This window comes from Fukomys damarensis, unplaced genomic scaffold (assembly GCF_012274545.1).
Source record: "Fukomys damarensis isolate Sample0158 unplaced genomic scaffold, DMR_v1.0_HiC HiC_scaffold_19, whole genome shotgun sequence".
Lineage (NCBI taxonomy): Eukaryota > Metazoa > Chordata > Mammalia > Rodentia > Bathyergidae > Fukomys > Fukomys damarensis.
The window spans coordinates 68,210,518-68,221,145 of record NW_022900931.1 but is presented as its reverse complement, the minus strand read 5'-3'; the positions used below and the strand labels follow the sequence as shown (position 1 = coordinate 68,221,145).

The 10,628-nt window shown below is 51.5% G+C and overlaps 2 protein-coding genes across 4 annotated transcripts in view; both read right to left on the bottom strand.

Moving 5' to 3' along the window:
* Positions 1-9,134, bottom strand: part of Aurkc (aurora kinase C) — a 13,471-nt gene extending 4,337 nt beyond the window's left edge. For 2 of the 3 annotated variants that reach the window (XM_010616862.3, XM_019206456.2), the window contains exons 1-3: positions 8,112-9,134; positions 595-764; positions 3-75 (exon numbers count right to left, since the gene is read on the bottom strand). In XM_010616862.3, coding sequence (XP_010615164.1) covers positions 3-47 — 45 coding nt within the window. In that variant the 5' untranslated portion in view covers positions 48-75; positions 595-764; positions 8,112-9,134. The remainder of the gene's footprint in view (positions 1-2; positions 76-594; positions 765-8,111) is intronic. The other variant, XM_010616863.3, reaches the window with a different exon arrangement.
* LOC104857139 (zinc finger protein 805-like) overlaps positions 1-10,628 on the bottom strand; it is an 81,215-nt gene that overhangs the window by 54,851 nt on the left and 15,736 nt on the right. The gene's annotated exons all lie outside the window — the stretch shown is intronic.

Genomic DNA, 10,628 nt, shown 5'->3' with positions numbered 1-10,628 from the left:
GCCTGCGGGATGCTCCGGGGGAGAGGCGAGGGCGAGCCGGCCTCCATCCGCTCGAGACCGCGCCGTCGCCGCCTGCTGGGGAAGGGCGCGGGAAACCCCTGGGCCTTTTATATTACGCGCGCCTCGTCCTTGGGGCGGGGCTGGTGGCTTAAGACCGATGCTCATTGGCTGAAATTTCTGACGCCCCCTGACCGCGTGCCCAATAGAATAGTCAGAAGATGGAGGACGCCGGGCCAATAGGATGTCAGAGGCAGAGCGAAATGAGGTCAGGAGACCCAAGGGAAAGTCGAGAGACAAGGGGTCAAGACGCGGCCCAGCCTCGACTTACCCTAGGCCCCGACAGACGTCGAGGCGCTTGGTTCCTAAGTGCATCTCCACCCATAGAGTCTCAAATATAGTAAAATCAGACGTGGGGTTTGCTTGCTTGCTTGTTTTGTCAAATTGGGGGATTTCAAAAAACATTTGGGTTTTGTTTTTGCTGTACTGCAGATTAAACCCAGGGCCTTCATCCTGAGCTATGCCTCAGCTGTTTTTGTTTTTATTTTTGAGACAGCGTCAGCGTCCCTAAATTGTCCATGTTGGGCTCCAACTTACTTTCGTCCTGCCTCAGCCTGGCCAGGTTGCCAGGGTTACAGGCGTGCCCACCATGCCGGATGCAGATAGTTTTTCTCAGGTTGGAGGATGAGTTTAGTTTCCCGGCACACGTTGGGGTCACGTGGGACAAGATGGGCAGGGTCCACCAAGTGGTCCGGCCTGTTCAGCCTCTGCAGCAGGAAGAGGGACAGACTCCTGGGTGGAATGCTGTCAGTACAGCCTCACATGGTGAATGAGCCCCAGCCCTTTCCTTACAGCCTGCACCCAATCAACCATTACCTCCCAGTCCCGGAGGCGTTTGACCCGAGTGTCCCCTCACAGACAAGTCCGATACCCCCTCCCCTTCCTTACATCCCCTTAAGTGTACAAGATGGGAATCACAAAACACAGCTTGTCTTGTAATACTCGTTTGTTTAAAAATAAAACCAACAGCCAGACCAGGTGTTACACTCCTGCAGTCCAGTATTCTGGGAGGTTGAGGCAGGAAGAATGCAATTTTGAGCCTAGTCAGGGCAATTCAGCGACTCAGCAAGACCTTGTCTCCAAAAAAAAGGAGGGGAGAGATGCTGGGGATTTAGTTCAGTGCAAAGGCCCTGGGTTCAATCCCCAGGCCCCGGCAGGGGCAGTTTTGCAGTATTAAGTAGACTGCATGGGAGAGGTCTAGGGCGACTTGGAGGTGTGGAGGCATCTGAGGGCTGGTGTCTCACAGCTGCGTGCAGGACCAGGGAATGACCGTGGGAGGGCTTGGGAGTGGGAGAAAGAGTGAACTGGGAAAGAACAGCAGAAGAGGGGAGGGTGAGGAGAGGGATGGAGACAGGCAGCCGCCCTGTGACTGTGACGTGTTCCCCACGGACCCTGAAACCTACCCAGGACCTGGCTTCACTCTGCAGGGTGTGGCACTCAGACACAGAAGCTTCCACCCAGGGCTCCCTGGACACGGCGGGTATCAGACACGGGCCTCTCTGCAGGAGCCGGTGTGGTATCCACGCCACCCCCAGGCAGAAGTACTGGCTCCTACGTGGTGCGCTGCCTTGGTGGGTGGAACTTCCCACGTCGACAGACACCCTGCTCCGGAGTTGTGTCTCCACGCGACTGCCCTGGGACGAGGTGCCTGGTAGGTCTGTGTCTTGGTTTCTCGTAGACTTCACCCCATGTACCTTTTCCCTCTGCTGATCTTGGTTTGTGTCCTACAAAATGTGCCTATGAGTACAACGGCTTTTCTGAACCTTGTATGTTTAGCAAATCATGAAGCCTATGTGATATTGAGGAGAAAATGCTACATAAGAAACAGCCTAAATGTCAAACTCATCAAGGCTTAATTACTTAACAAATACCTGAGTATCTACAGTGCGCTGTGCATATGTACACGGGACAGATAATGTGGAGAAAATCCACATTAAGTCTGTGCTCTTCTGGAGCTGGAAATGTGGTTGGGGAGTGTTAAGGCTGGATCTGAAATGTCCCCCCAGTTAGAGGCAGGGCTTCAGCAGGGTGACTGGTCACGGGGTTGCTGTAACCTTCAGGAGATTCATCCACTGATGAGCGCCATTAGGAGGTGGGGGAAGAGCAGGGGAAAGGACCGAAAAAGAATTAAGATGTGCTGTTTACGTGTACGGATGCTGCACGATTAATGTCACTGTTATTTTTTTCCCCAGTACCACAGATTGCACCGAGGACCTTGAGCTAGGCAGGCACAGCACCACTGAGCTAAATCCCTAGCCCTAATGTCATCATTATAGCCTGCAAACATGTACTAATAAATATTTTTAAATATTTGGAACCTAAAAAAAAGGGTGGGGCCTGGTCGGAGGCCGGTCACTGTGGGCATGACCTGAAAAGGTGTATCTTCACCCGGCTCCTCGCTTCCTTCCCGTCTACCATGATGTGAGCAGTTCTCCTCCCCCAGACCCTTCCACCATGCTGTTTCTCCATTTGAGCATGCAGACCATGGACTGAAACTTCTGAAACGGTGAGCCAAAATAACCTCTCCTCCTTTAAGTTGTGGTACTGATATTGTGTCCCAGTGATGAAAGTAAGACAGAAGAAAGGCAATGAATAATCAAACAAATAGAATTGTGAAAGAGTAGCCATGACCTACACAGTTGCTCTCATCGGCTTCCTAGAGTATGAGCTGGTTGAGATGAAAGATCAGCATTAACTACCTGGGCACAGTGGATGGTGAAAGCAAACAGGAAGTGAAGAGGGTGAGATGTGTATGACACAGGGCAGTAAGTTGGCACATCCCAGACCAGGTCAAGCTCCGTGGACTGGCCATGCCAAGGACCCGGGATTATTCCAGTTTAAGGCAACTCAGGTATCATAAGGAAAGGTGGTGGGGATGGCAAGGGAATGGAGTTCGGACCTAGATGTGAGGTGGAGCTCTGGCCTCAGAGTGGAGGGTGGACAGAAGTGGAAACGTGGACAGGAGATGGCCAGATGAAGTCAGGTGAAGCCGGGTGGATGGAGTGTGGGTGAGGGAGAGGCCATGGACGGAGAGAAGTGGACCCATGGCAGAGGCAAAAGGCAGCAAGCATGATGGTGCACACCAGTCATCCAACACTGAGGAGGCCGAGGCAGGAGGACTGCCGAATTGGAGGCCAGCCTGGGCCACACAGTGAGTTCAAAGCCAGCTAGAGTATACAGCAAGAGCCTGTCTCAGGAAACTACTACACACGGGATATCAGTGCAAGGTGACCATCTGAGCTGGGGCTCTCTCTCCTGGTGACTACACAGCACCGTGCATCAGAACCAGGGAGAAGTGGGGGTCATTTATTAGATACAGGATCTTGCCAGATTGTCTAGCCTGACTGTCATCTCCTGCATCCCAGCAGTCTTCTTGCCTCAGCCTAAGTAGTTACAGGTATACACACCATGCCTCACTGGGACTCATTTGCAGAATCTTAAGTTACGTGGAGCCTGAGTTATATTTGAAATGTCCAATGTGGTGACAAGGGGTGCTGGGAATTCAGGTTTAGAGAACAGCAAAGGTCAGGATGAGGAAAATCAACCTAAGGGTGTTGGGGGTAAGGCAGATGACTGAACCAGGAGCCCAGAGTGAGGGAGCGGGGGCCTGGGCCACATCCAGAACTTCCAATGCTTCTGGCACCGGGAAGGGGACAAAGCACAGCAGGGGGAGCGGAGGGAGAGAAGAGTTGAACTAGAATGGTGTGTAGCTCAGCGGTGCCGCACCTGCCTTCCAGGTGCTGGGATTCCGGGTGCGCCACCACACCCGGCCTCGGAGGGTGGGCTGTGAAGAGGGCAGCGCAGCGGCAGGGAGCAGGTGTGGAGAGTGGAAAGAAGTGACAGAGAGGCAGAAATGCCAGCTACGGAGGGAGAGGGCCCCAGAAGGACCCCCGTGGATGAAGACAACCTGCGAGGCCAAGAAAGGACCTGGGATGGCAAAGGGCGGCAGGCCTCAGAGACACCTGGATGCGCGTGGTGCTACGCCTGCGCGCGGGATGGGCTACGGATCCGGGGAGCCTGCGGCCGCGGTGCACAGGGCACAGGGTAGTGAGGAGCCAGCAGTGCACAGAAAGGCTCTGTGTCTGTCTGGCCAGAGTCAGACCCGAGGGGCTGAGACACACAAACCACCTCACAGCAGGGCTGCAATGCATCCGTTCTGGGACCGGGCCCGCAGCCAGGGGTCCTTAGATGCCTGGGCTCTCCTGCCTGAGGCTCCCGCCTTACCCCACCGCTCAGAGAGGGCACAGGAGGGCACCGGACAGCTGGCTGGCTGCGCTGTGGTCTCATCAGTGCATCCAGAGTTTATGGGTGTGGACTGATCCACACTCGATGGGTCCAGCCCAACAGATCAGACTGACACTGCAGTTTGTCACCACTGCTCTGGGCACACTGGACAGCACAGGGTCAGATGGGGACGCCAGGTCCTCGGGAGGAGGAGGTGCAAAGGCGCAGTATGGGCACCATGCCGACTTTTCAGAGCGAGGGAGCAGCAGAGTGGCAGGGCAGGCCAAGCGAGTGCAGGACTGCGGAGTTTGGATAATTTCAGAGCCCCAGTGTTGGGATTGCCCTTTTCTGTTGTCATTCTGTTTTGTTTGAGGCAGGATCTCGCCATGTGGCCCACGCTGGCCTCAAATGCAAGGCGATTCTCCTGCCTCAGCCTCCTGAGACTGGATTGCAGGAGTGCACCCTACGCCCAGCTGCCCCTACTCTCCTGGCACCTGGTACACTGTGTGGGGGCTGATGCGCGAGAACCTGATGGGCAGCAGGTGACTGGGTGGATGGTTTGCTTCACAGAAGTAGGCACAGTCACATGGCCATCTCACCATTTGCTGTGGAAAGAGCTGTGTCTCCAGGATTAGAGAGGTCCCATTTATCACAGGAGAATAAAAACACATTTAACATTTACATGGGCGTGGTGGCTTGCCCCTATTACCCTAGCACTTGGGGAGGTTGAGGCAGGAGGATCCTAAGTTCAAGACTAGCCTGGGCTACACAGTGAGACTCTCAAAAACCAAAACTGGTCTGAGCAGGCACCCTTAACAGTGCTCTGGCTTCCCACACCTGAGACAGGAGAGGCTACCCTTAGAGGGTCTGAGTAGAGTGAGCCACACGCACCCCAGCCCCAGATCCTGCGCCCAGCGGTGGCTGCAGAGACCTCTCAGCTGCGGACAACCACTCCCACTGCGGCTGAGAAAAAGACTGACCCACGTGTACGCAGTAACACACCTTTTAATTTGGGCATCTGTGCTGCACAATGCAGGAATTATGGGAATGCCCTGCTCTATTCTCCATTCAAGCCAAAGGCTACATTTCAAACAGAGCAACAACAGGATGTTTACATCACACTTTAGGAATACTCTCACCGGCCGTGTTTTGTTTTGTCTTGTTTTCTGGGGGGCACTGGGGATGGATGGGCACTCAGGACATCGTGCCTGCAAGGCAAGTGCAGTGCCCCTGAGCTACATCCCCGGCCCCTATGGCCTCTTCACAAAGTGAGCGACAGGAGTGCTCAAGCTGACCACTTGGAGCTGTTTGATCGCTGTGTGCACAGCGTGAATCCGGCATGCGCACCGCACGCAGACACGGATACATGGCTTCCAGTGGTACATAAAGGGACGCCTCCGCTCACAGACATCTGTGCTCGTGAACAACTTGGTTCCTTTGCTTCTGTTCGTGAACGCTGCATTGTGATGAACACCACAGCCACCCGCCCAGAACTGTGGAAGGAACTGAGCTCGCAGACCGAGGTACCACTGCCCACACACGCACACACGCACACACGCACAGGAAGGGGGCCCTTTCTCAGCACATTTCCACTGTAACTCGCCACGGGTTAAATCTTGGCTAGGCTGTGACAAGTTCCGTGCAGATTGGGAGCTTATCATAGTCTTTCTCCCAAAATCATGGTCCTCATTTTCTGCTGAGGGAAGCAGTACTTGCAGCTTACACACACTACAGTGCCATCCATCGCCGTGGAGTTAGAGCCGCAGCCCGGCCGCTGCCCTCCTGGCTTGCGAGCTCAGCTCCGACTGAGGCTCAGGACGGACTTGGGAGGTTTCTGAGCTCTGAAGGGAGCACTTCAGTGCCCGGCTTTCTGTGCAAACACACCTTACACTGAAACCCCCCTGAAGGCCGAGTCTGTTCTGTGCTGGACAGCGTGCCCAGCTCACGTGAGGGTACTGCGTTCCAGACTTCCTCCAGGTCTTTCCCCCACGAGTCCCGAAGCAGCCTGGGTAAGGCAGGCGCTGTGGCTTCGTGGGGCAGGATTCGGGCAGGCGGAGTTGTCCTGGAATCCCTGAGTGTGACAGAATCCTGAGCAATCACTGAGCCTTCACGGCCACAGACCTGAGACTGTGCCCGGCCCTTGAGAGCCCCGCGGAGCATGGGAGGGTCCCACAGGTCACCCACACAGTGCTCGGGGCACACACTGAGGGGACAGAGACCGAAAACGCCAGGCTGCACACGAGCACTCACCGGAGTGCACCTGTGCTAAGTCAACTGAGGGGCGAGAGGCGGCTCAGGGACGGGCTGCAGGGGAAGAGGAGCTGGGGGCAGCGTGTCTGCTTTGGGCAATGAGGGAAGTGCGGGGGCCGAAGACATGTCACAGGCACCTCAAAAGCAACACCTAAAACAAGTGCACGCCTTAGCACTACACACCCCCTCCACTACTCAAACAAAATTTATTCTCTGCTGTGTTACAACAGAAAACGCAGCCCAGCGACGGCCAAGATGCACCGTCCAACCAGCAGCACAGACTACAGATTCACGAGGTGTCTTCATTTTGCCACGAAGGAGAAGAAACCCGGGGGTGGGGGTGGGGTGACCCACACCAGGCAAGCGCTCCCCCAGCAAGCCCCATCCGCAGCCCAGTGAGCAGGAGAGCAGGAGCACCCGCCAAGGGCCAAGCAGCCGAGAGCCGGACTGGAGCCGGGCCGGCCAGCAGGCCCTGTAATTCCCACTTGCTCTGCTGTGCCTCCTGGTCCAGAAACCCACTGTACAGGGCAAGTCCGATGCAGTATGATGTCACAAAAAGGAGCTAAGAATTCAGAATAGAAAATCCCCAAAGAGAATTCACAGAACAATGAAAGAACAATCTGTGAGCTCAATGAAAGCTCAAGAGAAAAGAATATGAGCCACAGAGAGAAAACGGAACGTCAGAAGAAACAGAAGAAAGTCCTGTGGGACCTGTTGCACAGTGCCAAGGCCACCACTCACATTACCAGAGTCCTAAAGAGAGAACCGAAAACGTGGGGAAGAGAAAAAGATCTGAAGAAATAACGGTTGAACGCTCCATTTGGAAAAGGCGTAATTCTACAGATGAAAAAACTGAACAAGAGCTGACCAGAATAAACTTAAAAAAAAATCCATAGACACATCATAATTAAACAATGTTATAGAGAAGGAAAAACATTTTGAACACAGACTGAGAGAAACTACACGCTGGAACCTGCAAAATGATGGATCAAACAGCAGCAAATCTCTCACTGAAAGCCAGTGGACAGAAGGATGGATGTTTATCCAGTGCTAAAGAAATGTGACCCTGAGTCCCGTACCCCACAAAACACCCCTCTAACAAGGGGGCAGAGAACAAGGGCTCTGGCAGACCTACCCTAGATAAAAGCTACAGCGTTTACAGAAAGGAAAGTTAACGGACGATGACCTGGGATTTCCAGAAGCGCCAAAAGTAGAAAGGGTACTGTGGAGCAGACTTCTCGTGACCTGTAGTGCGTGTCTGACAACTTCCAACATGGCAGAAGTACTCCAAGGCAGCCTATCAGCAGGAAATGTAAATGAAGTGCTAAAATGTTAATGCCATTACACTGTGGGAAGCTACACATAAATACTCAAACACTGTACCTTCAACAACTGACAACACAAAGGGGTATGTATCAGATACACTCTAGTGTGCTGAAGTAACCTACAGGGAAACACTGAAAACCAAAAGCCTAAAATAATAACAACAATAAACAAACACAATGGCAGGTGTAAGCACAGCATACCAAGGAGGCTGGAGCAGGAGGATCATAAGTCGGAGGTGACCCTGGGCAACTTACCAAGATCTTGTCTCAAAATAAGGGCTGAGGATGCAGCTCGGTGCTCCTTGGGTTCTGTCCTCAGTACCAGTAAACTAAATAAAATTTAAATGTTCTAAATATAACAATGAAAAGACATCCAAAATAAAATTTAAAACACTACCCAAGTACACACTGTTTATAAGACTCACCAGATAATGCTGATATAGTTGAAAATAAAATGTAGAAAAATATCAAGCATACAGTGGGAGGCTGAAGCAGGAAGGTCACTGCAAGTTTGAGGCCACCTGGGCTACACAGTGTCCCAAGTGCAAGGCTCTGGTGCAGTGAGAGTATGCTTGAATGCACGGCCTTGCTCCGGTCAGGCTATTATGTCCAGCTCTGGAGGCTGCTGTGGACACTGTGGCTGGCTTCAGAGACAGCCACTTGGCACTGACATAAAAGCCACGAAAGTGGTTTGATCCAGAGGCCCACCAGGCACAGCCAGAAAAGGTGTTTTTTGGCCAGTTTAAGATGGCATGGACATCCTCAGGGAAGACACCCTATTGCGCCCTGAGAAGCCTTATAGCTGAGGGTTTGGATCCTGCTACTGACCAAGTGTAAGCTGAGAAATCAGTTCGTTCCACACAATGGAGCACAGACTCACTGAAAAGCAGACTATTCCCTTTTTAAAAAGCGCTATGGCCCAAAGATCATGAAGCTCTCACTCCAGCAATGTTCCTCAGCCTCTGCAGGGTAACCAACGCTTGAAAGAGGAAGACTGGAAACTTTTTTACATGACCAGACTCCCAGAGATTCTCTCTCCAGGTTTCCAGGTCACAAAGCAGATGAGCTGGCTCATGTCCTCGTAAGTAAAATGCTCATGAGGTACGAAGACAAGATGGCAACAAAAGGCATATGCTGACAGAACATCCACCACAAACACAATCCAGGGACCAACTACCCTTCTTATACACATTCTTCAGCTACCTGCCTCTGCTGGCCAACCCACTAATTAGAAGAAAAAAATGAGCCAGGCATGGTGGTACACTCCTGCAATCCTAGTACAGGGAGGCTGAGGCAGGAGGATTGCTACATAGAATTCAAGGCTAGCCTGAACTATGCAGCAAGAGCCTGTCTCAAAAAGCAAAACTCAGGAGGGAGAAAAGAAGGGAAAAAGAAAAAAGAACTGAAAATAGAAGGAAATAATGAAAACAAAGAATTTGTACACAGGAAGGAAAGGGGACGGAGGCGGGGAGGCAGGATGTGTCATGTGCAGGTGGAATTCCCTATGAGAGGAGCGTTATCATTATGTGTGACTAAATGCACCAATTAATGTTTTGCTATTAAGAAAAGAACAGGGGATTTAGCCCAAGTGGTTCCACTGCCTGCTTCACAAGCACAAGGCCCGGACTTGGATCCCCGGTACCAAAAAAACAAACAAACCACAAAACCTTCAAACAACAAAAACAAAGGATGGGGTAGGGGTGGGGGGGTGGTAAAGAAAAGCTCGGCTTGGCTAACTCAGTAAGACCCTGTCTCAAAAATTAAAAAGAGGGCCAGGGATTTAGCTCAGTGGCACTGTACCTGCCTTGCAAGCACAAGGACCTGAGTTAGATCCCCAGTGCCAAAAACAAAAACAAAACAAAACAAAACAAACAAACAAACAAAAAAACCACCTGGGACGAAGCTCAGTGTAAAGGCCTTGCATTCAATCCTACTGAAAAATTTTTTTCTTAAATGCCTAAAACCAACCTCTAGGTCCGGCTTGCTACAGAATGCTATCAACATTATAAAACCACAAATACACTAACTGCACCTGCAGTCTTCCAAAACACAGAAGGGAAGTCTTTCCAACTCACACCGGGAGGCCAAACACCTAGACACAAAAACCAGAAGACACAAAACAAACAGCAACAAGGGCAGGGGATTTAGCTCAGCGGTTTGGTGGCCTGCCTCGAAAGCGCAAGGACCCAAGTTCAATCCCCAGTACCAAAAATAAAATAAAAAATAAAAATAAAAACAACCAAACAGCAACAAAAAACAGAGAGGAATCTCAGTGGTACAGTGCTTGCCTAGCATGTGCAAGGTCTTGATTCAATCCCCAGGACCATAAAAAAACCAAAACCCCCACATATACATACAAATTTAAGACAAAACAAACAAGCAAGCAAGCAAATAGAATCTGGGAGTGATCACACATACATGTAATCCCACCCCTGGGGGGCTAAGGTAGGAGGAGCCCAAGTTCAAGCCCAGCCTGGGCAATTTAGCAAGTCCCTGGCTCAAAATGTTAAAAAGCGGGCTGGGGATGTAGTTCAAAGGACCTGTATTAATTCCTAGTACAAAAAAAGAAAACTACCTGCCATAAGTCAAAACATTAAGAGGTGGGGAGAAGCATAGAGACAAAAACCGCCTCGGCACAATATAAGCAAATGGAATGACGCCATGTGATATTATCAAAATAATGTCCCACAAACGACTGTGGCTTATTCTAAGGATGCAGGCTCGCTGGGTATTTCGAACTCTTATCAGTGTAATACAGCCTGTCAATAAGAT